Source organism: Periophthalmus magnuspinnatus, chromosome 14, assembly GCF_009829125.3.
Source record: "Periophthalmus magnuspinnatus isolate fPerMag1 chromosome 14, fPerMag1.2.pri, whole genome shotgun sequence".
In the NCBI taxonomy this organism is placed as follows: domain Eukaryota; kingdom Metazoa; phylum Chordata; class Actinopteri; order Gobiiformes; family Gobiidae; genus Periophthalmus; species Periophthalmus magnuspinnatus.
The window spans coordinates 11,063,966-11,091,444 of record NC_047139.1 but is presented as its reverse complement, the minus strand read 5'-3'; the positions used below and the strand labels follow the sequence as shown (position 1 = coordinate 11,091,444).

The 27,479-nt window shown below is 38.7% G+C and overlaps 1 protein-coding gene across 2 annotated transcripts; it reads left to right on the top strand.

Annotated features, from left to right (window-relative positions):
• Nucleotides 1-424: 424 nt before the first annotated feature.
• On the top strand, nt 425-27,479 carry nsd1b (nuclear receptor binding SET domain protein 1b). Of its 2 annotated transcripts, none has more exons than XM_055226445.1 (24): nt 425-562; nt 1,854-2,638; nt 4,734-4,869; nt 5,174-5,340; nt 5,539-12,889; nt 13,065-13,171; nt 13,300-13,513; nt 13,711-13,808; nt 13,976-14,018; nt 14,256-14,485; nt 14,928-15,041; nt 15,174-15,297; nt 15,815-16,018; nt 16,852-17,031; nt 17,838-17,994; nt 18,655-18,860; nt 19,152-19,264; nt 20,653-20,799; nt 21,279-21,401; nt 22,742-22,858; nt 23,265-23,406; nt 23,730-23,836; nt 24,304-24,502; nt 24,873-27,479. In XM_055226445.1, exons 2-24 carry the CDS (start codon nt 1,871-1,873, stop codon nt 25,469-25,471), a joined length of 11,646 nt encoding a protein of 3,881 aa, XP_055082420.1. In that variant the 5' UTR covers nt 425-562; nt 1,854-1,870; the 3' UTR covers nt 25,472-27,479. The 2 variants fall into 2 exon arrangements, with proteins under 2 accessions (XP_055082420.1, XP_033834072.2); XM_033978181.2 differs by having other exon boundaries at nt 13,708-13,808.

Genomic DNA, 27,479 nt, shown 5'->3' with positions numbered 1-27,479 from the left:
TTTTGTGGTTCAGCTTTGACATTTCTTTCAGCTCAAAATGAAGCTATTAAAGCGTAATTACGCACATATGTGAGTGTGATACTACTGTTATATGAACATTAGGTCTGTTAATTTAGCTTTCAATACAAATCGTAAGTACCCTGGTCCAAAGGGGATTTCTGGCCCCCGTGCCGCTGTGGACCGGGCTGGGGAGGGAGCTCTGGCGTGGAGTGACGCACTGTAATAAGCCATTCCACGGACCACGGGCAGTGACTTTAGAGACTAGGGCACTAACGGGGGAAGAGAAGAGTTTATTTTATTCTTTGCAGAGTGAGTGTAAAGAAGGATACTGTCAGGCCGCTGACACGGGCTTTGGACTCAGGTTTAGCGCATGTCGAGGGCAGGAGAGGGAGGGGGCGCAGAGGCACAGCGCGGGGAGGCGGGGGAGCGTTCACCGGATCAGGCCTAGCAGTAGCGCCGACTGGACTGTCTCCATCCGCTTTCAAAAAACTGGATTTAGACCCAGTCCGAGGCCAAAATGAGGCCGTCCGGGCTCGTGTTAGCGCTGGCCCACACCGGAATGGTAAGCTTCTCTCGTCGTTTCCCGCGCCATGTGCTGTTTTGGTGCGTAATTTTGTCTTTGTTTGATGCACGGCTCTGCGTCGTTTGCATTGAGGGAAAATACCCAAAGGCTCTGGTCTGCTGTCAGTCATAACGTGCCCTGAACCTGGACCTATTCTGTGTTGTTAGCCTTTATGTATGTCCTATATATGTGGCCAACTGCTCCAACACGTGCACGCGCGTCCACACATGCACGCGCTGGTCCATTTTGCACACCGGCACATCGCTTTGACTTTCGCATTGTAAAGAATTGTGATGAAATCTCCTTTGGCAGAATGTAAGCACTTCTGTTGTTGACCTCATGCAGACGTCGCTCGATGCGATCTTTATCTCATCGTAGTCTACCTGGCTTTACGCACATTTTTCCTCTTTGCACGATGTTCACCACAGTAGCCCTCACCAGGTACACAGAAAGCTGTTTACGTTACAGATGTGGGCTAAACGTGAACGTAGCTATAAATGTGGTGGTGATCCCTTAACTTTGAAGCAGCGGTAGGACTTGGGGCTTGTCTCATGACACAGTTACAATGATTGCAGTTACAACAAGGGCTGTAACCAGGTGAATGTAGCCCATCAGTAACAGCAACATATTAAGGACATTGTGGACGTGTATTTATGAAACACAGTGTACAAGGACTGATATTTATGTAATAGACAGCACTCATGCCAATTGCAGGTGGTCACATTTCCTATTAAAGGGACTATAAAAATGCTCAAAAAGTACAGGTTGTGACCAGCAGGGGGAGTATAACGCTTTCGCAACGTGTATAATCCGGAAAAGTAAAATTGGTCAGCTAATACGATAAAGTAAATTAGGTTATTTTGTCTTGCATTTACCGAAAAGGCATAGGTTTACATTGGGCATTTAAGGTGCACTATCCTTTGCTTGTGCTCCACATTATCAATTCACTTGTGTTTTACTACTTAAAAATACCTTGAAATACATGCGCTGGACGGGGCTCGCCTCTCCATAGATCGGACCTGCAAGTTTGCTTTGTGGCGCCACCAGTCTCCATGGTGATATGACAACAATCTCCACTCTGGAAACAAGCATGAAAAGCAAGCATCTCTGGAAACAAGTATGAAAAGTGACATAGTGCACCTTAAATGATAATAATGCAAGAAAAATAAACTAAATAATTTTATGTGTGTTTAATGTTCTTTTCTCTTAATGCTGTCGTTTTGGTTGCAGTTTCACAAGTGGTCACAGGTGGAGTTACCTTGTTTTATGTTACAATTTCTCTCTTTTTCAGGATGAACCGACACCAGAATGAGTGGGTCGTTCCCTCTCCGTCACCTCTCCGTCATGTCGGCCACCTCCTCCATCAAACACACACGTGTCTATGGCTTCTCTAAAAGGGAGAGCTCGCCTTCCCCCTCCCCAGCCACCTCCTCCTACAGCCCTCTGCGTAGACTGCAGCATCTAACCAGCAGGGTCAGCCAGCCCGATTCACTCCAACCGACACAAGAACCGGAACAAAACTGGGAGTGGTCCAGAAATAAGGAAACTAAAGCTGACAGTAAATGCAATTGGATTGATTGTCATAGCAGGAAATCTTCTAAAATCCAGGATAAGGATGATGCTTTTGAGAGTTCTTCCTCTGGACATAATCAAAATGATATGCCAATTGGGAATAATCAAAACAAAGATGGCATGTCAGATAAAAACAACTGCTTTTCAGGTCCTCCCAGCCCAGCTTTTTCCCTTGACAGCAATAGTCCTTTTGCTAACGGATTCCTACATTTTGAGTCTTCGCTCTTTGAGGACGATGATGAGGAAAGTAGCAATAAACCTCCAAACATCGAGGAAGAGAGAGACTTGGGGGACAACAGAGAAACTTTGACCCCTGCTCTGGATGTAAGTGATGTAAATAGAGAGTGTAACATGGAAGGAGGTGAGGCTGAGAGGTCGGCTAAGGTCGTGACGCGTTCACAGTCATCGGGCCAGCGCCGGAGATACTGGGACGGCTCAGACGACGAGTGGGAAAGTGACACGGAGCTGTTCCTGTTTGCAGACAGTCCCCTCAGAAACGCATTGGTGAGTTTGGGCTTGACTCTTAATGTGAAATTATTATTTTTTTTTTTTTTAATTACTCAGCTCTTCATAACTATAAGAGAATTCAGAGACCATGATAATACTAAAAACAACTAGCATGCTAACAGCGCATGCCTGCAGAGAATATAAGCACTCAGATGCAGACAGCACACAGCGGTTTCATGTTAGACCCTAAGAGTTGTTTTTACAATATATCTGTTCAAGGGCAACACACATTTTACTATTTACTATTTATTGCATTAAAAATAAAGCACTTTTAAACAGTATTGTAAAAGTAGTTTGTAAGAGTATGCGTTTTTAAAGGTACCATTTGTAATTAGTCTGGCCGGCCTGGTCCTGTTCTCACATAACACCACTAGATGTTATCTATGTTAATGCTGTCTGATTGTGTGACAGCTTTGGCCTGATAGAAGAAGGACAGAGAGCACAGGTGAGCCTGAGTAAAGACCCAGTAAGGGAAGGGAAGTTTTACATCTGCTATCTACTGGTAAAAAAAAAAAAAAAAAAAATCTAATAAATGTACAAATGGTAGGTTTAAGCTGGTAAATACTAGGATAATCGTGATTATTCAAGTTACAATATATAATCATATTTCAAATCAAACTAAAAGTGATAATTGTGAGAATAATTGCAGACTAAAGGAGGGATAATCTATAGACAGTGTGAATAAAAGCATAAATGATTTCACTGTCATTTGACCATGGTGTCTATATTCATGAATAATTGTAAAAATGTGATTTCGAGCTACACTAAAAAGGGACATCGTTAAATCTATAATTGTGTAACGATAGTTATTGTTAACAAAACTATATCTTGTTGTTTCTACAAAACTATGAAGATCTGTACAAATCAACTCACCAGCGATGTCTGTATTGTTGTGTGTACTGCCAAGTATGATGTAATATGCTCATGTAATGCTTCTTGCAACCTTTAGGTTGAGTTCAAACAACATTATAACTTTCTAGAATATCCTTAAATCTGCCCAATTTAGGACCTGATTTGCTTCTCTCCGACTTGAGGTAGGCGTGACCTGATTGTAGATCTTCGTATGTGATTTTTAAGATGAAGCACCACTCGTGTGTGGGGTCTGAGCAACTCTGAGCTGCTCTGTCATATTGTAACTTTGCAACCACAAAACATTGCCACAGCAACAGCCAATAAAATAGAGCATCAGGGGCAGACTGAGTGACAGACACAAAGGCGCAAGATACAAACTCAGGAAATGGCAAAAATAATTTAAAGACGATTTTATTACTCACCTCTTGTAAAGTTTTTAAATTGCAGCATTCTCATCCATATTACCCATTTTAATGAGTTCTCCGCAAGTAATGACACCCAGTCCACAAAACAGCACTATTAATCCAGGTGAAAGCATTTAAAAAGTAAAAAGTCGAGAGTAGTTCCTCATGTGTGTCTGTTTACATCCATGCAATGCGGAATGAGGTGACACTGCTGCAGATTAACAGCAGTGATTCTACTTCCTGTGACATTTATCACCAGCCTTCTGTGCATTAAAAAGCATGTATCTAGACTACTGCACCACATTTTACAAATAATAATGACACCGTTTTGACTTGCATCTAAACTAGAAGTGCAATGCTCTGATCTTTTGAACAATTTAGTGCTCGTAACTTTTAGCCTATGGTACAACTTTGTTGCCATATCCCTCTGCAGTCTTTACACTTCGAGATTTATAATCTTATCCAATTTTCTTTGTGTCTGTGGTCTTTTTGTGACATGTTAAAAAATCGTTTAAGACTGAAAGATCCTGTAGTGTGTAATGGGCTTTAGTTCAAAATTGAGCTGGGGACAGGTCAGAATTCTATGGTGGAATTTGCTGTTGTGTCAGATTGCAGATGCTTGACGTGATTCATGGTTAATATGTAATTCCTGAGGCGTGAAACAAAAAAACAGCACAAAGTTAAACTTTTTGTCTTTCAGCATAAATAATCAAATAATTTAAAAATAATAATTTTTGTTGACACTTGTTTTGTATATTGTCCAAAATAATCAGAGTAAACTTTGAACTTTGAACTCTGGTGAATCACTTAAATGATGACTGTTTTTTCACCATCAGAGCACTCAGAGTAAGTCGCTGGCCCCTGTAAAGTACTTTGAAGGAGAGGTGGTCTGGGCAAAGCTAAGCAGACGCCCCTGGTGGCCATGCGAAGTCACTGCAGATCCCAGTCAGGGATGTTACCACAAGGAGAAAGGTGAGTCTCAAAATCAACACTTATTATATGAATAACAGTATATTTATTTATTCTATTCTAATTCTATGCAATGCTTGTCTCTTGTTTTACATTGAAAGGTTTTTATTCTGCACTTTTCTCCTTTATTGTTAATCTTATGATGATTATTTATGTTTCGATTTGTTGTGTTTTTGTTTTTTTTATTCTGTAAAGCACTTTGAATTACCTTGTGTACGAATTGTGCTATACAAATAAACTTGCCTTGCCTACATTGACTTAGGTTTGATATCCACTATTTTAACCATATTTTGTGTCTTTGTCCCAGAACCGAGTGAGCGTCCCTGCCGCCTGTACCATATTCGTACCTTCGGGGAAAACGCAGAGGAATCGTGGCTTGAGGATAAATTCATCCACATTTTTCATGGAGGGTTTCAGTTCGAGCACCTGCACCGAAGCAAAGGGAAGCACAAAGACAAGAACAAGAAGAACACTGTAAGGACTAGGACTCTTTCTGTTTTACCAGTCGTCTAATTTACCTGTAGATGTAGTACTCTATTTACATTGATATGAATAAATCCTCTATTCATTTTATATTTATAAAGCTGTTTTAAGAGCTAATGTTAATAAAAAGTCATTATTCTTATATAGCACCTCAGTGACCTCTCGATTTAACTGGCCTGTCCATTTCAGATTGCCAAGCGCTTCTTGGACTCTTGGAGCTCCTCTGTTGCTGAGGCTGAAGCTCTTCTGGAACAGAGATCCAACATGGCTTCCTCCTTCCTCTCCGCCCTCGACGACCTTCCTCCACACAGGTCTCAGTCACCAGAACTTGAAGCACTTCCCGCCTCTTCTGAGCTTTTTCATACAGACACATCGCACCTGAATATCGGATCTATAACACCTCTGAATGAGTCTTCTTTTACCAACAAAACAAGCACTTTAATTAAGATTGCAGGAAAGAAAAAGTCTAAAAGTAAATTGAAAACAACTACACCTAACTCTTTGGAACATGACAGTGGAGAATGTCCATATTGTGATCTAGACTCTGTCCCTAAGATCCTCTGTCCAAAAGCACTTGAACGCCACTCAAAATCGAAAACTTCACTTTCCACAGACCCTCAAATGTCCACACAAGACAAAGAAGTGAAAATGCATCAAGCAGAAGTCCACACTGGGCTTTGGTTCAGCAAATCTAGCAAAGACCGGCGTCCAAAAACATTACCAGATCGAACTCTTTTTAGTAAAGTCTCGAAAAAGAAAAACTCCTCTTTTGTGGCCTCAAAAAAGATTGTCAAAGATTGTGGTTTTTCCTCAAATCTATCTTTTGGTTTTGGTGAACAGACAGACAAAAGTAAACCAAATGAAAATGTAACTCTTGAACTACCAGCGCAGCTAAAAGACAAAATTGAGGAGACTTTTGGTGCTAAGAAACACTTGGGAGGCAGACTTGAAAGCTCTGTTGATGATACATCTTCAAGCAACACTAAAATGGACAAGCTTTTGAATGAGAAAAGATTTTCAGATACTCATAATTTAACAAACCCGATTAAAACATTTGCAAGTCAAGAAAAGGTTGCAATGGAGCCTAAAACAGAGATAGGCCTAGAAGCAAACTCCAATAGCAACACTGACATCTCTTTGGGCGTTGATAAGGAGTTAGTAACTAGCACCAGGACTAGCTTGGTTAATAAATCGAAAAACAGTCAAAATAAGAATACTAAAAAATCATGTGGCCTTTCTGAGCAGAATATAATTTCACCACTTCCAGAGGATAATCTAATACCTGGAATAATTTTAGATTATTCAAATCCATTGATAAAGCTAATGAAAGAGGCAGCTTTATTGTCAAAAAATAAAATTCCATTTGTAAAATTAATGCGCGAGAAGATTCCAGCTGATTCAAAGCAAAGTTCTGAGGAAACTGTTAGCATAGACGATCAATCAAAACCAATGAAAGATCTTCATGGGTCAATCATAGGATTAGAAAGAAAACCAAGCAACATCAAGAAGGGAAAGTATAAAAAGACTAAGGGCAAGAAGCAAAAAGTTGGACGTCCATCAAAGAAGAAAAGTAAGGTTTTACTACAAAATAATCAGGAAAATTCAGGAGAGTTGGTTAGCCAGAAAGAGACAACGCTAACTCCTGCTAACGATATTAAAGAAACTGTGGAGCAATGTTTGGAAAAGCTTAATCCTAATAATGGTGAAGTGAAGTCAGATGAAATTACAAGCAAATTAGAAGTGAAAGAAGTTAAAAAACGTGGCCGCCCTCCTAAAACCAAACAACCATTGCCAAAACTGACTCATTTGGGATCTACATTGAGATGCATTGAAAAGTTAAGTCGTCAAGAATTGCTCAATAGTTTGAAAGAGGCAGAAGCTAACGCAGCAAAAGTGGTTGATTCTGAAGTTAAAACAGAAAAACCTAAAAAGCAAAAAGCTGGCCGCCCAGCCAAAAACACTCCTGAAATATTGTCGAGTCAAGCTAAACATGTGTCATTGTTTGAAAGTATTGATAGTCCAGAAAAGGATATACAGAAGGCAGAAGAGACAAAAAGCTCAATAGCACTAGAAGCTAAATTGGCCAAACAATCAAAAAAGTCCAAAAAGCTTAAAGTAGGTCGGCCACCTAAAACCACTTTGAAAAAGCTGTCAAAAGAAAGCAACATTTCAGCTGTTGACAATTCTGAGCACAATCATTTAAATGTAATGAACGACCAAGAAGAGACCATCTGTCTAAACATTCAAGAATTTGACAAGTCCGTAGTTAAAAAGCTGTCTGTACCTGGTCACTCTGCTAAAATTCCTTCTAAATCTTTGCCACTTCAAGGGGGCCAGGTCTCTGAATGTATAGAGGAACTTGGCCAAACTGATTTCAACATTAGTGACCATAGAGAGACAAAAAGCTTAACTGACCTGAATGCAAATTTATCAAAAGAATCAAGACATATCCAGACAACAAAGCATAAAGGTCATCCTGCTAAAATGCCTGTAAAATCACTGATGGAGAAAGACACCCAGGAAATTGGTTGGGAAACTTCCCAAATTGATTTGAGGAAAAATCTTGGAGAACCTGGTGTCAGTGTTGAGTTGTCTAAAAGATGTGAAAAGTCCAAAGGTGGTCGCCCTGCTAAATTATCATCATTGCAGAATCAAGTCATCCAGGTGTCAGCTTTGAAGAGTGAGAAAGAATTTTGTCAAAGTAAGTTATTTCCAATTGGTGATAAAGAAGAATCTAATTTGACTATAGAATCTGAAATACTAAAAGGTAAAAAGGCCAATGATGGCCGACATGCTAAAGTTCCTCCAATCAGAAATCGAGTTACCCAGGTGTCAACACTGCCAAGTCTGACAGAAATGAGCCAAAATGAACTTAGTGATCACGATACAAAAAATATTGAAACTATTGATACCAGTGTGCCATCTGAAATGATAGATAGAGAGTTGAAAGTGGGACGTCCTGCAAAAATGTCTTCATTGTTGACTCAAGTAAGCAAAGGCTCAACAATAGAAAGCCAATATGATTTTAGTGATCATTCCGAAGGGACAAATTGTAACTTTGACGAATCTGAAATCAAGAAAGAATTGAAGCAGTCACTGATGGAGTTAAAAATCAAAAGCAATGAGAAAAAGATTTCAGAAAAGCATAAAACAAGAATTGATGACCAGCTAGAGAGCTACAAAGTCTCAAATGCAAAAAACTTGAGCCATCAACAAGTACTTAATACAAATAACGTTCTTTTCCAGTCGAGTAATAACCAAAGTGTTGCAAAAGTGCAAGAAAAACGTAATTTCAAAAAGTCATCTAAAAAGCTAAAAGACCGTTATGGTAGATTTACGTCACTACATCGCCTTTCCCAAGAACTAGAATCACAATATGACAGTTCTGTGGAGGCCACCAGCGCAAATATGCTAGAACTTAACATTGCCAAGTTAAGCTTAGAAGATTCAAGAGACACATCTACTGTAACTGAAATGAAAAATCAAATCAATCAAAATCTTGCTAATACTAGACAAGAACAAGTTTTGATTCGTGGTAGTGAAATTGGCAACAACAGTGGCACAATTCAGTTATCTGTAAGTAAACAAACAAAGCTAGATTCAGATGAAAAAGAAGAGAATTTTTATCATTCCAAACAGCCTCTTATTAAAAAACTTAAAGTTGGTCGTCCTCCAAGAAATACCTTATTAAATCAAAAGGGTGACGCACAAAGCGTTATTCGTTTGAGCAGTTATGAAAACTGGAAAATATCCACCAAGACACAAAATGCAGATGTTAATAAAGTTAATCTGGAAGAATTGGAAGTTACCTCTGAATGTACAATGCCAATAGTAAAAAAACTGAAGGTTGGGCGAACACCTAAGATGAACTTGGACTCACAGTTGGGCAAGGAAAGTTTTGAGGAGAAAACGAGACAAGAGTTGACAAAAAGCTCAAAGATATCAGATCCAGTGGCTCCCAAAATGAATTTAATAGATACAGAAATCAAATTAGATTCAAAACATTCGCTGCCTAAGAAGCCAAACACTGGTCGCTCTTCAAATTCAGAAGCACCAAATCCAGATTGTGTTGCATTATTTGAAAGTGGTAAAAAATGTAAGGATCAAGATATGTCGACAAAGTCTGCAGAAAAACTGAATGTTAATGTGACAAAAGACATTGTGAAGGATTTAAAATCTTTCCCAGACACCAAACTGTCTCCAGTTAAAACAGTAAAAGCCACTGGCCATGAAAAAATGATTTCAAAATCAGGTCTGAATCAAGCTAGTGAGAAAACATTGGAAATAATTGATCAGTTGAATTATCAGGTAGTTGGCAAGACATCAGATATTAATACAAATGTTAATCTAGAAGCCTCGGAATCTATGTCTAAACATTCAGTGGTTAAGAAAATTAAAGATGGCTGCCCTGCTAAAATGTGTTCATTGTCAAATCGATCAGTTTCACTTTTAAACGAAGTTGAAAAAAAGACAAATTTACCAGAAGGTGATAAAGTAAATTTGTCAGATTCCGAAAGTGCCAGACCCATTGTACAGAAAAGAAAAGTTGGCCGTCCTTGTAAAATTGTAAAAGAATTAATGCCCAATCACAAAGTTGAGGATTTAAGCCACCAGAAATGTTTAACAAACAATGAAAATAAAATACATGACAACATTACATCTAAAATGAATCTTGAAGAGGCTCAATTTGTGTCAGAAGCTATAAAAACACCAACCATTCAGAAACGTAAAGTCGGACGTCCTGCTAAAATTTTAACACAAATCTCCCAATCAGTCCCAGCTTTAGGAAATGATAACAGATTGAAGGCCCTGGGTGACTTGACTGTTAAGACTAAGATGCAGAATGATGTAGCTTCAGTAAATTTAGAAGAATCTCACGTCAGATCTCAACAGGTTAAGTTAAAACTTGACATTCCAACATCAGACGCAATGACAAATCAAGCTAGTCATGAGACTACATTTGAGACAAACTCTAAGGCTGATGCTGGTGTAATTTCTGTAAAATCATGCTCAGAATCTGAACATAAAAAGTTCAAAGTTGGTTCCCCAACTAAGACTACAGCTGAAACTATTACAAATCAAACTAGAGAGGTGTCTGTAACAGAAAGAGGGATTACAAGAAGTCATATTGTAGATAATAAATGCGTGAAGGTTCTCAAAGCTAATGCCAATTTGGAAGTTACAGAAATTCTGCTTGATTCCAAACAAGCATTATTTGACAAGTATAGAGTTGTCCAGTATCCAAAAAATCAGTTATTGCCAAATCAGAGCATCTCAGGTTTTGAAGAAGAATGGCAAAAATATTTATCAGAAACTGCAAGGACACATGATGACATGATGACACACGTAACTAAAGAAAATGAACAAACCGCAGAAGTCTCACCAGATTGTTTGAAACAGAAAATTGGTCATCCTCCTAGAATTCTGGAAGCAGAAAATCATGCCAAGTCAGTTTCAACCACAGAAATGACAGATGAACCAACACCAACATCCAACTTGGATGTTGGTGTTGATAGAATTGATCAAAAGAGATCTGAAATCCCATCCATCAAGACGACAGTGAAGAAACCGAAAGTTGGACGACCTGCTAAAATAACATCACAAATGATGGTAGATCAAGATAGAAATGTGTCAGCGATTAAAAGTTTAGAGGAGTTAGTTAAACAACAAAATTCAAAAGAGATTACACCAACACTAGATGGTAAAACGCCAAATTTCAGAAAAGATTTTGTAGCAAGTGTAAGTCAACAAAGGACTCACACAAAAAGTCCACAGATTCTAAATGAGGAGTATTTTGAGAAATCATCACTCAGGAAAAACTTGACTCAGAAGGATTTTATGAAATCCAGGGACCTTGACCATCAGGATTCAATTGCTTTTGACGAAGTGCAGAAGAAAATCACTGAACCCACCCCAACCCCAGAGTCTAATATTGAGCCACTTTTGAAGAAACTAAAGGTGAAAAAGTGTGTTATAAACCTGTCACAATCAATGAAGGGGAAGATTAATAAGGATTTTATATCTGAAAATACAGAAAATAGCAAACTGATCACAAATACTCCAGATAATAAAAAAACACTGCCGGATGCTAAAGTGTCTATGGACAGGGAAACACAACTAATTGAAAAAAGTGTTGTAGCAAATAACGAGCTCAAGAAAGATGCCGGTAAATGTTCAAACCAAAAGAATAAATGTAAAAAATCAGTAGAAAATGCTGGTGAAACATTAGTTGCGGACAGCTCTGATCGGAAAAGTGTTATCAATCCAAAAAATTTCACAGATTTCTCTAAATGCAAGGGCCCTAAAGCCTTTGAAAATTCCACTTGGAATTTGTTAAATTTGGAAGAAAAATGCCTTGATGTAGATGGAGACAGACTTGAAAATAATAGCATGTCTTCTAGTGGCGAAATCCTAACTAGCAGAAAAGATGCACAATGTACATCGGATGTTGAGAGTTTTGAAAATTCTGATAAACGTTTTACTGTGGATTCTCCAACTACTGAATGTACTTTGGTCAGCAAATGCCAAAATATAGTTAAGAAATTGGAGGCTAAAAATGTAAATAAAACTTTACCTGAGCAACCCGCTCATCTCCCAGCCAGCAGCCGACTTATGACACGAGCTTTTGAGGCCATGGAGGATACTGAACAAAAGAAAGAGGCAGAGAAATCTAAAAAACATTCAAATTCACAAAAAAAAACTGCCAAAGATACACAAAGCTCATCATGGAAACCAGAAACAAACCTGGACTTTTGTAGCGACTTGGAGTCTGTTGAAAATTACTGTAACAATAGGTTTTCTAGCCCGAGCATGTCTCCAGTCTCATCCACGTCTTCGGACCCAAACGATTTGGAGGTTGATGTAAAAAGTGAAGAAGAAGGAGTTTTAATATCGTCAACTCCTCCAGTGGATTTCATACCTCTGACGTCAAAGGTTTCGGCGAAAAAGGATGAACAAGATACGCAGACGACCTCTCCATTTTCTTTTATGACTGCTTTGAAAAATGTAGATGAGTTGTCGTTTCAGTCCGTGACCGACAATAGCGATGGGAAGCCGGTAACATTCAAAGCGGATGCCAATTACAAGTTTAGCACTTTTCTCATGATGATAAAGGACTTGCATGACACTCGAGAAAAAGATGGGGCACCCTTAGAGCTTGAAATCGGGCCTCCGAGCGCACACATTAAAAAGGAACCAATGATTATGCCTGAAGTTGAAATTGTGAATCAAGAAACAAAAAACTTTGACAGCAAGGAAAGTCATTCCCCAAAGAAGCTTTATCTGAAGAAAACCAGTTCCATTTGGGTCAAGAAGAAGAGTAAAGGGGGGAGATGTGGACCTGGCGTGCCTGGGATCGAGGCGCCGGTGGAGGCAGAGGATGAGGTGGACAGAGGGTTGGTGGCTCATTCATCAGAAAGGCATAAAACCTGGGAGTGTGTTCAGAAGGAGGTAGAGGAGACGGGGCCAAAAGCGAATGGAGTCGTCGGAGAGAAAAGGACTAGTCTGATCATCAAAATCACAGGAGACAAGAGTCAAGAAGGTAAGACTAGCAGAACAGTGGGTAAGGGTGGTCGATATTTACAAAAGATTTTCATTATATTGTACTATTGTTTATACTCAAGTTACACACACTTAACTTGAAATATAAATGTGTTTTTAAAAAGATATATAAATATAATTAAAACTCTATTATGGTGTATATTTCTAATTTTCAGGACATAAGCGAATTAGAAAGCCCAGCAAGAGGCTAATCGAATGGACTGAAGAGTATGACCAGATATTTTCCTCTAGAAAGAAAACCAAGAAACTGACAACGGACAAGGTAAAACTGAAGTGAAATGAAGTATTACAATAAAAAAAGACAATAGTGATATTTTGTTTCGTTCTGTTGTGTATTAGGCATGTTCTGCAAAATTGAAATGTTTTTATTTATTAATTTTTTCTTGTTAGGACCAAATATTGCCAGTCTCGGAGCAGCCTCTATCACAAAATGTCTTTCCTGAAATGCAAACTCCGCCTCCTGAGGAACCCTCCAGAACTTCTCCACCGACCCCCTGCCCTGAGAACTCCACCTCCCAGAGTGCACCACTGATCTCTGTGGATACCCTGACCCCACCCCCTGAGACTGAGCCTGCACTGACAGAGACACCAGTGAAGGACTCAGGTGAGGCAAAATACCCTTATAAATGATGAATTTATAAAATCTGTAAACTACAGGGTTTTCTAGTTGTACGTTTGGATGCATACAACTAGAAAACCCTGTAGTAAAGAGATCTCCATTGATACGGAGACCCCTTTACTCCAATTTACTCCAATGATGAATCTAATACTTTCTCATGTTACAATCTTCATTGACAGAAGGCTGTTCTGTTTTGGAGAAAAAGCGAAAGAGGAAACCCACTCAGAAAATCCTGGAGTATTGTTTGGAAGCAGAGGCTGCTCCATCACTCAAGAAAAAGGTGAGAACAATTTATGCCATTTAATATACTAAGTGGGGAGTTATCCTACGCATATGTTTAAAAAATGTAATGACCCATTTGTTGCAATTTGTCAAGTGTACAAATTTCACCTAATTTTTTTTTTATCCAATAGTTTCTTTAGTATATGTTTTGTTTTATTTTTACAGGTTAAGGCAGTCAGGAATTACTTAAATCCACCCCCACAGTCTGGTAAGTCAGTTTCCAAAAATGTGTTGTTTGGAGTATTTGTAGAAAATGTTTAGGGTCAAAGTAAAACAGTGTACATACTTGTCCCTTTATGGATTTTAACTTTAGTTCTTTAGTTGCTTTTAGATTAAATTTTTTTAAATTCCCCACAACCTTAGAATTTTTGGGATTTAAAGTTCGAAGTCTTTTTTCTGCAATATCTTATATAGAGGTCTATTTTTTTTCATAAATAATCCACAGATCCTCAATCTCTGAAGAAGTTGAAGCAACTGATCATCTCCACCACCTGTCTATCTCCACCGGAGCCTACAGCACCCCCTGCAGTTCAGACCAGTCCAACTCCAGACCAGGATCCAGGCTCTAGTTCTGGTTTAGACCCAGATGTAGATGAACCTAAACCAGAAGAGGACACTTCAGAGGATTTTGAACTTTCTCTGCCCCTCGATCCACAAAGTCATGAGGAGCAAGAGGTGAGACACTGCTGTTTATATTAGTCCTCACAGTGTGACATACCAGCTCACGTACACCCCTGCTCAATATACACACATAAATAACAGAGCTGGAAATAGTTTATAATAAAAGCAGATAAAAGAAAATACTGGTCACAAACAAAACAAAACAAAAACAAAAATAAATAATAACAGTAATTGTTGACAAGGCCCAGAAGGTGATAAAAAGTAAAAACATTTCAGCTCACACTCACTTTTTATGAGGAAAATCTATTATAATTGTGTTACTTTGTTAACAAACAAGAAAACATGGCTACTATAGCTATAGAAAACTGGTCAGCACTAGAATATATCTGAAATTTGTTAAAAAAAAAAAAAAAAAAAAAAGGATAGTCCTTTTTTAAATGGTGCACACAGGTGAATAATATTTAAAAGTATAATGTAATTCTGTGTGTTGCGACAGATGGACATGTGTCTGGACCAGAGTGACCTGCTCCTAGATGAGGCCGCTTTAGCTCAGAGGAAAATCATCGGAGACAGAGGAGGACCCGCCTCCATGAAGGAGAACATCTGCCAGGTCAAAATTTACCTACACTTAAATACATGTATATACAAATGAGTCTGTCACAATAATTTAGTTCATAGAGGAACAATATATATTTTGTACCTCAAGGTTTTCAGTAATTTGAAGGTGTTTTTGTGGCTGCAGGTGTGTGAGAAGACTGGTGAGCTGCTGCTGTGTGAGGGCCAGTGTTGTGGAGCCTTCCATCTGGCCTGCATTTCTTTAGCTCAGGCTCCAAAGGGCAAGTTCATCTGCCCCGAGTGCAAATCAGGTACAAATACTGTGACCTATGTCTCCATCCTACACTGAACATGCATGAACATGCAGTGAATAATCAAGAATATGTTTGGACCACTACAAACTCTAAAATTAGCAACGTTCATAGGCCAAAGTGGAGCGTAACAATCCTTACTCTGTGGTTCCCAGCCGACCATAATGCTTTGTAATTAGCGAAGCTGCCATACGCCACTCCAACCATCAACAACACTTACGCACACACAAGTGCCTTGCTTTAGGACACAACAACAATTTTTGCCACTGACACCCCACTTTGGCACCTGGTATTCCCAGCAGTCTCCCATCCAATTACTAACCAGCCCCAATTAGCTTCTGAGATATGACAAGATCAGGATTTGACAAGGATGTTTGGCCACAATATAATTTATGGAGAGAAAATGTTACTATATTGATTCAGTTCAGTTGTAGTTGTATTGGTTGTAATTAAAAACCTTCAGTGCACTTGTCTCTCCTGGTATAAATAAATGTATGTGCTGTTTTTCCCATGTCAGGTGTCCACACATGTTTTGTGTGTAAGAAGCGCGGGGAGGATGTGCGGCGCTGCATGATTCCTGTTTGTGGGAAGTTTTATCATGGTGAATGTATCGCTGCCTTCGGTCTGACCGCGCCAACGGTCAACCGCGGCTTCAGGTGCTCCATCCATGCCTGCCTCACCTGCCACCTCAGCAACCCCAACAGCAGCAACCTGTCCAAAGGTTAGAGGCAACCTGACACCAGTTTGTCAAAACGTCCTGTCAAATTATGCTAAACCTACTTTTCATGTTTCTCCCCTCATCAAAACAGATCTGGATTTGTGTGTTTTGTTTTCGTCATGCATGTTAAATAGACCATGGGTTAAATAGACCATGGGTTTCAAGGTGAAAAAAACAATTGACTATTCATAACAAAATTGTTTGAATAAGCACTCAAAGTAAAGTCTCAAAATGGTTGCTATGAAATAGGAAACTGAAACCCAAGAATATGTTTTCTCCAAAGACTAATCCAGAAAGTCCTCCAACTCCATGAAAAGAATGGACAAGTTCTCCAGTATTCAAATTTTTTTGACACAGTGACCCAATTTTGATGCTAGCAGCTGTTGTCTTAAACTTGTTTTAAACTTTTTTAAAACCACTTTACTCATTAGAAGATGTAGTGATTGTTGTAAAATTAAAATCACAATATGAACTGCCAGCATTAGCAAAGACTAAGTAACAAAATATCAAAGTAACAGAATATCCTGTCTTGTGTATAAAACCCACTAATCCTGTAAGAGTTGTACCAACATGCTCTGAAAATTCACGTGTTTCTTGTATTAGTTAAGCAATTCATTTAATAATTTTTTTCAGTGTTCCGTCAAATATTATATCTTCTGAACGTGTTTAAAATGTGAAATTTGAACTTTTAAAACAGAAATTGCTTATTTAATCACAATGCTTGCCAAAAAAAAATCACAATTAGATAGTTTTCCAAAATTCTTCCATCCTGATTTTAGACATTACTTCTTTGCTGTTCTGTGATTGGCTGACTGACTCCTTACTTCCCTCTATAGGCCGTTTGGTGCGATGTGTTCGCTGTCCTGTCGCGTATCATGCCACTGACCTGTGCATGGCGGCCGGCTGCAGAGTCCTCTCCTCTAACAGCATCCTCTGCCCCAACCACTTCACCCCGAGGAAGGGAGTCAAGAACCATGAGCACGTCAATGTGAGCTGGTGCTTCGTCTGCACTGAAGGTAAAATCAGATCTAAGCAAACACACAGGGTATGTGGCCCAATTCAGATTTTTTTGTTTGCATCAGATTTTTTTATGTAGTCGTTCGCATTACAACAAAAATGCAACTGCTATTTATCCCTAATGTAAACGCTGCAAAGTAACCCACATATGCACAACGCCACACAATGGGGGCCTGGAAAATACTATTGTTTGTCAATATGCAGTTTTGTTTCTGTAATTACAAAACCTTAAGGAGAGGGTTTGTGATAAAGTGATAAAATGTGATTCTCGATCTCGTCCCTGTGACAATTGCCAGCTGTCCCTGATTTTATCCTTGTTAATGAGCAAATGTAGTTTTTACCCTATAGAGAATATTGTAAAAGCAATATTTTGTGACAATATTAGAGCACTGCACACTGTCTGCATCTAATTTTAAAATATTGAATTGATCATGTTGGCTGTTCAATGGCGGTCCATCAGTTTCCATGTGAAAAAGCTGCAGAAAAAAGATGATAGTTGCAAAGTGCCAAAGGAATTGTGAGTTGATGTGACATGGATTTAAATACTCTTTCACGGTTGGAAAATCAGGTATCCCGGCTTTAATTATTAATTATCACATCAAGCAATTATGGATTTTACTTTTAATACTTTGCAAATAATATAAGGAAAATTCTCTTTTCCCCCTGTCTGGGTGAATAACATTGTAAGCTTGAAAGCCAGTATTGCTCTACAGATGTGTAATTAAACATTTGCTTCAGTAAACGTTTCATTTGTCCACAGTGCATAATCCTGATATATTTGTGCTCCTCTCTCCCCGGCCTGTAGGGGGCAGTCTACTGTGCTGTGAGTCCTGCCCCGCTGCCTTCCACAGAGAGTGCCTGAATATTGAGATGCCCAAAGGCTCGTGGTTCTGTAACGACTGTAAGTCCGGGAAGAAGCCCCGAATCAAGGACATTCTGTGGGTCAAAGTGGGCCGCTACAGGTCTGTGTTTACATTTATTATTTTGGTTCATTCACAGTCATTTGAGTCATTCTGTACTGGTGGTTTTTAGATGTGATGATATTATGCTCCCATGTGGGGGCATGAACTAGACTTAACATAACAGTGTATTTTCATGTATTTTCACTAGAAAAATCCAAAAGAATAACTTAAAAAAATTACAAATGGGATAGTAATACCTTCCCCTTCATCTTTATTAGGCAGTACAGGCCTACAGAGTTTTTAAAGCCCTGTCCACTTCAGAAGGCACTGGCCAATGCCTCTACATTCAAAAATGTTTACTAAAATTGTGTACAAAGATAAGTTATAAATCACTATGCATAATCATTGTCACTTTTGCAGACACATACAAAAACACCTTTATAAAGGCCTAGGTCTGAAATGTTATGTTTATTTATATTTATTGATTTTTACCATAAAATAATGGAGGAACCATTTCCTTTCTTTTTTCTTTTTTTTTAGGCCTAAAATCAAAATTGTATTGATATTGTGATCCATGTATCTAAATATGTATAAAATTTGGACAAAACTGGATTGTCGCAACCGAGGTCCAGTTGATTGTAGTTTTCTTTTAAACAGTGAGAGTACAGGCTACCTTCTACTTTTAGAATCAGTCCTTCCTGTGTATTCTGCCTCCTGCAGATGGTGGCCAGCAGAGGTGAGTCACCCAAAGTCAATCCCAGAGAACATCCAGAGAATGAGGCACGACGTGGGTGAGTTCCCGGTGCACTTCTTTGGCTCCAATGATTATCTGTGGACGTACCAGGCGCGAGTCTTTCCTTATATGGACGTGGATGCCAACAGCAAAGAGAAGATGGGAAAAGGAGTTGATGCCACCTACAAGAAAGGTGAGCCATGTTATATTATGCTGTTGTCAATGTTTTTTTTTTAAATATATATTTTCTTTTTAGAGATAAGTATATTCATTGTATATTTCTCAAAATAAATTAAGGAGTGTTTTTTCTTTTTTTCAAATTTGTTTATGTTATTGAACATAGTTTTAATGCATAGTAATATTAGAAAATTTGATTCCAACTTATTACTTAAATGCTATTCTATTTTACCCTTACATATTTGTATTGATGATATACAACTGACCTACCTTTGTATGTATTCTTCCCATGTCCTATGACCTCCAGCCCTGGAGGAGGCAGCAGAGAGGTTCCGGGAGCTTCAGGCTGAGAAAGAGCTCCGGCAGCTTCAGGAGGATCGGAAGAACGACAGGAAACCTCCACCCTACAAACACATCAAGGTACAGCATCGGGAGGGTTCTAAATCAGGACTTACCTAAGACTCAACCAAGAAACCTAACCAGGACTAAACCAGGGCTTGTTCTGAATACTTCAAATCACAGCTCCTTGCCCCTAACTCTTTTACCTTTGGAGTCAATCATATGAGTCTTAGGCAGAGAAGAGAACGAGCTTAAGCTGCATTTGGAGAATCTGACCATCCTAACCAGCGGCGGGAACAATGGAGAAGTCACATGACCCTTCAGTTCAATAAAAAAAACTACAACACTCATAAAACTTACTACTCTAAGCGCTTGTCATTCTCCTCTACTGCACTGATTTCAACATGATTGCACATGAGAGAAAATGCTGTTGAATAAAAAAAACATCACAGATTGTAGATGGGTGACTCTGAAAAGTTTGAACATGAAGCACCTCCAATAATAACATATGTGCCCATGCACATAACAGAATAAATATTTTCCAGACTCAGCATGAGCTGCACAGCCGCACCCCTGTCCCAACAAATATTACACTAAACTCTGTCCTTTAATCCGTCTGCAGCAGAGCAGCATCAGCGGAGAAGTGCAAGGGCTCCATCTGTGGAGTGCAAATTAGCCACATGGCTTTAAGTTTCATTTCTATAAATGTAAACAATGTGCGCAGATCTTCCCTTATATCATTAAGTAGTCTACAAAAAAGCTGCAATGACCCTAAAAGCTTTTATTTTCATTCTTATATAAAGTTTGGTTTCTCTAGTTTTGTATAATGTTTGAGGCAATGAAACTTTTAATACATTACAAATTTCCTGCAGAGATCGGCCATGCTTGAAAACCTTCAGGGTAAATGCACACTGGATTCTGGGGTGTTTCATAGCTCCTTAGTGCTGTTAGGAAGCTCCAAAAGAGCTATAAAAAGAAGCATAGCTTCCTAACTCAGTGAACTATTCGAATAATTCTTATCATGGCAGACGGTAACGCACATCATGTTTTGGCTAAAGGAGCTAGGACCTTCGTAGCCAATTTCATGAATTCGAGACAAGCCCAGGACTTAATAGTAATGTGTTAGATTTATACGCCATACTTAGTGGTGGTAAACTCCCTGAGGCAGACTGTCTTGAGCGAGGTTGCCATCTGGCCCCTCCAATAACAATCAATCACTCTTGCACACACCACATTTACACTGGGAAAGGTGGGAGATGTAGCCTGCCTAAAGACAAACATTATGCATTAGAGCTATTGCTGCCCCACCAGGGCATCTGGTATTCACAGCCGTCTCCCATCCAAGTACTATCCAGGCCCAGCCTCGCTACCTTCTGAAATTAGACAAGATCTGGCATTCACAAGAAAGTACGACTCAGTTAGGATTATAACCCCAGAAGTTTAACAATGACTGAACTTGTCTTCTTCAGGTGAACCGTCCAATTGGGAAGGTGCAGATCTTCACTGCAGACCTGTCCGAGATCCCACGCTGCAACTGTAAGGCCTCAGACGACAGTCCTTGCGGGATGGACTCTGAGTGCATCAACCGCATGTTGCTGTACGAGTGCCATCCACAGGTACAATACTGCACTGCCATAGAAATCTATTGTATGCTGTTTTCACAAGTATAAGACATCCTTTATTTCACCATGATGTCACATACAAACATTTTAAACTTGATTCTACTTTGATTCTAAAGAAAAGACTTCATACTAATACAGATTTTGATACCATAATGATGATTTAAAAAATATATAATTAAATTTAAATACACTTAAACACAAAATAATAGTTGCTTTAATTAAACCAAATGGTCTACTAGTTCTGATATAGCTCAGGATTATTCTAAAACTTTTCAATAAAGGTTCAGTTTTGCCTTATTTATGTGATTTTTTTTTCAGCATCAATCCTTGAAAGCAGAATTTATTTATGATACTATAGTTTTAGTATCAGTTAGTATCAGAGTACTCTATCAGGGACCTAATTTATTTTTTAGTAACTTGCGTGACTTTAGTTGTTATATTTGTAAAATGCCATGTTTCTGGTGTTGTCTCAGGTGTGTCCGGCAGGGGAGAAGTGTCTGAACCAAGCCTTTACCAAACGGGAGTACAGCTCTGTGGAGATCTTCAGGACACTGTCTCGAGGCTGGGGGCTGCGCTGTAGTCATGACATCAAGAAGGTAACGCAGTGACTCTGGTTTGGCCGTGTGAGAACTGGAAAGTTGATGTTCGATCAAGGGAAGTCACAATGTCAAATTTTAGATTATTCACAATAATTGACTCCATGACCAAACAACTACACAATCCTTCTTTCACTTTCATTCACCGTGTCTAACAGATCAATAGGTTTAAAACAGTGTTATTGATGTGTTATTATGACATAAACAGCCATGAAAAGCACTTTACATAGTGGCTTACATTTTTTAGTATAGATTAAAGAACACATATCATGTAGTCTTGTGGTTTTAGTTCCGTTTTAAACATAACTTTGGTCACTTTGGGATTTCTAACTTTAAATAATAAATATTCTTTATAAATTACATTTTCAGTGAGGCATTTGAGCTTCAGTGAAAGGGAATCTGCAAAGGGAACGATCAGAAAGTAAACAATTGAAGTCCTTGTCTCCCGTGAATGCTCTGCTAATAGAACCATGCGTTTGTTGTGAACACACCTGACTGGAGAATGAGTCTGGTGATGGTTTATGGACTTAAAAACTGCATAGGAGAAGTTTGGGGTTTTATTTTAATCTATGACACAATTGATTAATGAAGAATGTGAGTGAAGCAAAAATACAACTCCAGTTAACATGGTTAAAAGCTCAAAAAAGTCCATGTGCCTAGTATGTTCTTTAAAATAAAACCTCATTTTTGTTACTGATTAAAAATAATCAAGATTGATTAACCAAATAATCTTGACCATCACATATTAGGACATAGCTTAACCCACCTTGTGCAAATATGGTGTGATCCATGGGGTGGTCACACTCCTGGCTTTAGCCTTGTCTTGTCCTAGTACCAAGCCTAGTCTGTATATGTACATGGATATAGTTCACATGCTGACCACAGCGATCCAAATAGGGAGTCATCATGGGCATGCTTCCGGCTCCAATTCACTTTACATTGAAAAATTGCCACACCTCTCTGTAACTGCTGCATTGAGCCTTGTCATTTTGGTCTTTAACATTGCTTTAGCATTGCTAAGCTACCTTCAACATCCTCAGTCCTGATTGGCTCTTTGGTTGCTATGATACTCGTGGTTGGAACTAATTAGTCCCTAAAACTTCTAACCTCGATGAGCTTTATTTTACACACTTCTGTATACAGTCTATGGTGATAGCTCTTGTTTTGATCTAGTCCAGGTTTAGTTTTGGTTTAGTTTAGTATGGTGTTTGTGCAACCCACCCTCTGTCAGACTCAGGGAAGCTGTATCTCATCACTGCAGATTCTGTGGAGTGAGCACATAATACTGTGTAAATGACATTTGTGGGTCTGTAATGCTGCAAAATTGTGTGTTTGTGCAGGGACAGTTTGTGAGCGAGTACGTTGGAGAGGTCATTGATGAAGAGGAGTGCAGATCCAGAATCAGAGACGCTCAAGAAAACGACATTGGAAACTTCTATATGCTCACTCTCGACAAGGTACTACTGTTTATATACTACTACTACATTTGTTCTCGTACTGTCAACTACTAATGCTAATGCTGCTTCCATTACTGGACAAACGACAAATTATGAGAGCTAAACATCTGGATCGAGATATCTGCAAGACTTTTGAAATACTCTTGAGTTTAGCACAATAGTTTTATTAGCTTCTCTGAAAGATGCAAGTGACAGGTCAGATCTGTGGAAAGGCAACCCCACTCACAGAATGCATGTAAGTATTTTGAGCAATAGAGTGCCTGTAGCAAGCAATAACATCTCAATGGATACAAGCACGTACTGAGCCCCCCCTCCAGAAAAGTTACATAGTGCACTGGCATTTAATTTGTGCATTACGATCATATTCATGTTTTTTCTTTTTTTTTGTGTGTGTGTTTTTTATTAGGATCGTATCATCGACGCAGGGCCGAAGGGAAACGAGGCGCGCTTCATGAACCACAGCTGTCGTCCCAATTGTGAGACTCAGAAGTGGACAGTGAGCGGAGACACCAGGGTCGGGCTGTTTGCGCTGGAGGACATCCCCGCAGGTAAGAAATAAGAAACCACCAATATCTGTAACATAGGCTTGACAGTTTTAGAAAAGTATTTAAAAAAAAAAAATACTGTAATTGCAAATAGAGGTCTACAGCCAATCCTCTCAGAAAAAGTGTGTGATTTGAACATATATATATTTTGAGGAAGATTATTATTTTATTTTTTATTTTTTTAATGCAATTATTATAAGTCTATCTTTTTTATTTTCAGAAAATTAATGATCAAAACAAGTAAATTTGTTAATAATAAATCAATCAACATGCAATTCACAAGACACAACTGTACTTATTTTCACACAAATATATTATTGTTTCAGGCACAGAGCTGACCTTCAACTACAACCTAGAGTGTTTAGGAAACGGTAAAACAGTTTGTAAATGTGGAGCACCAAACTGCAGCGGGTTCCTTGGAGTCAGACCAAAGGTAAAAACTTCAGACATCTGTGAACATCTTCCACCGTTTTGAAATTTAGTTGGTTAAGGGTTTTAAGAAGCAAACCCCCTCACCATGATATTCTTAAGGAGATAAGCACGCCATCTGCTGGCACACTGCAGAGTGAAGCAGTCTGAACTAAGCTGTAAACAATGGCCACTTATTAAGCTGATCGATATGGACTTTAAAAACATGGTGGAGTGTTCCTAGAGCAAAATAGTGAAATAGACTAAAATGCAATGAAAACAGGGTTATGATATTAGCTTAAAAACTATCTTCATATTTTTTGAGTATTCTGATAAAATATGTCTGTAAATGTATTAGTTTAGGTTTAAAAATTGAAAAGATATTATCTGATACACTTGTATGAAAGATTACATCAGACCTTTGTTTCATGGTATGATACAACAAGTTTTGAATCATAACATTTTGCACCCTTTCCCATTTTTTCCCCGTAGAACAATCCTCCGGCTTCCGAGGACAGGGGTCGAAAGTTTAAGCGTCGCGGACGAAGGAAGAGCAGAGCTGTTCTGACCAAAGAACGAGAGGACGAGTGCTTCAGCTGCGGAGACGGTGGACAACTGGTGTCCTGCAAGAAACCTGGATGTCCAAAAGTCTATCACGCAGATTGTCTCCAACTTACCAGGAGGCCAGCGGGTCAGTGAATACAACACAGAGCCAGAGGAGCAGAGCCAGAGGAGCAGAGCCAGAGGAGCAGAGCCAGAGGAGCAGAGACAGAGGAGCAGAGACAGAGGAGCAGAGACAGAGGAGCAGAGACAGAGGAGCAGAGAGGATCATGTTAAATGTTTTGCAGATAACGTTTCCAGATGGTTTGGACATGTACAAAGGAGGGGAAGTGAATATATGGGTAGAAAGATGTTGAAGTTAGAGCTGTATGAAACAGGAGGTCCAGAGGAAGATCAAAGAAAGGATTTATAGATTCAGTGATTTAGTTGATTTGAGAGAAGGTACAGAGGGTTATTATTATTTAAATAAAATGTTTAACTTTCAGTTTTCTTGTCTTTAGGCCGATGGGAGTGTCCACGACATCAGTGCGATATCTGCAGCAAAGAAGCAAAATCTTACTGCGAGATGTGCCCTAGTTCGTTTTGCGACCAGCACAAGGAGGGACTTTTGTTCAAATCCAAATTGGACGGAAAACTTTGCTGCACCGAACATGATCCCTGTGGCCCCAATCCCCTGGAACCGGGTGAGATCCGGGAATACCAGTCTCCAGACACAGGGGGGCTCCAGTACCAACCTGCGGATAACAGTGGTATCACCTACGGACTCGGTATGGCAGTAATACCTTCTACTTCCTCCAATACCACTAGCGCTAATGCAGCTAGCATCTCCAGCAATGACGGGAATGCATCGCCTGCCTTTTCAATCCCAATCACGCTGGCCCCTAGTGGCTCAGAGAGGTCCTGCAGCAGCCCACCTTGTTTTGAGTTACCTCATTATTCACCAATTTCGTCATACGATGAGGAAGATGAGGATGAAGAGGAAGCAGACATGGCGGATGACGTGGAGCAGGATTTAGTCGAACAGGGAGAGGAGAAATCTGATCCGGATAGTTTGGAATATTTGGAAATTAAAGATGATGATTATGAAGATGACGATTAATTGGTTTGGGAGGAATTCAGTTTTTGTTACCGCTATTTTTATACAGTAATTTAACGAAGAATAAAGGGTCATGGTATTGTTACATTACATCGCACTTAGGGGTGGGCGATATTGATATATGATATTGATATATATTTTAATTATCCCTCTGACAATATTCAGACAATATTAAGACAATTCAGAAATGTGCTAAATTGTGCCTATAAATGACTTGACTAAGATTCAAGTATAACACAAAACGTGAAATGACAGTAAAATTAACATAACATACCCAGTTTTTTAAAAGTCATTTTTCTGTATTTTTATCTTATTTGTATTTTTACGTTTTTTGCAGCCTTTAATACATTTTTTTTATGGACGATATTAAATATTATAATTTTGCGTATCTCCAAAACAATGGTAATATGAAGCATTTCACAATATATCTCCTACCTCTAAATGCAGTTGACTCTGGCAAACTGGCACCTTGACTATAGTAATGCTAAAATTATTTTTAAAAAAGGATGTATTTTGAATCAGCCAGGAATAGGACATGTGCATCTTGTCAGACAGATGTTTCAAGTGACCCAAAAATTCCAAAACATTCTAGTAGACCTGATGTAGACCTGGTTTTAATTACCACATAAACAACAATTGTAAATCTGGTCTCAAACTGGTCTAAAACAGGACTGAAGGACCAAAATGGGCCTAAATTAGGATTGCACTCATTTTGTTCACTTTCTCCCAGTTGGACCAATCAGAGCAGTTTTAATATAGATTCACACAAATTTGGTTTGATACAAGATACGTAATGAATTTTAGTATTTAGCCTCTTTTATCCAAGACCAATCTGAATGTACAGTCACATCTAATTGAGGGGAAAATAAAATGGATTTATAATAAAGATATATGCTTCCAGTAGTGAGGAAGTATCATTTCAAAAGCAAAACCATTACTTGCATTAAAGAATGGCATTTAAATCTATTATTTTACCACAAATGTATGTAAAGTGACAGTATTTGAGAGAGATGGTAGGTCCTCAGATTTTTATAATATCTAATGCAATAGAAATTACACAAGTATTAGCAGATTGTTATTAAAAAGGACGTATTGTTCAAAATACATCAACATTTATGAGCACTTAACCACATTATAATGGTTCTTCTCCCTCAGCATTAATTTATTCTGAGTTGTAATTTGATTGATTAATGCAGGTTTGAGTTAATCCTGCATTGTCCTGTGTTTGAGGCTTTGGTTTGCGCACACTAGGGCTGAATGATTTGGGGAAAATATTCAATTGCAATTTTTGTGACAAGCATTGGGATTAGATTTATGATTATGCAGAATAAGACGGGATATTTGGAGGGAACTGTGGCACTTCAAAAATTGCACTTACTAATTACGTCCATTCAAATTGCGATTTCAATCTTACAGCCCTAGCCTACACTCTATCTCAGAAAATGTGTGTTTTTACCATTATGTTCTTAAAATTGGCATACATTATCAATACTTTTCCTTAATATCAAAATTGACTTTGAAATTTTAGTACCACGATGACAATGTTTCATCTTTGGGGACAAAATCTTTACCTCCCTTACTAACCACAAAGAAACAATCTGTTATTTGGTAAAGTTGTCAAGTTTTAAAAGAAAAAACACCAAATAATAATTCTCAAAACCTAAATGAATGTGTTTGAGGGATGAATTATCAACCATTTCCTGGACTTAGAATGTGGATATAAAGAGGATGTGGATATGGCTGCTAAAGACTGCCTTTAAAAGCAGCCATTTTGGACCTTATCTCGATCTGGGACCTGTATTTTAACCATGGGATCTACCTGTACCCCAGATGGACACCTAGACTGTTGCTTTCGGGGGGAAGGATTTGTTGACTGTAATATAGACACTCTGTGGACATTTGTAAGAAAAGTTTATGAAAATGTAACTGCTGAGATAGTTTGTCGATTTGGTGACGTGTTCATATTTAAAACTGTTCTGTGACGCACAATAAAACAATATGGATAGTCTAA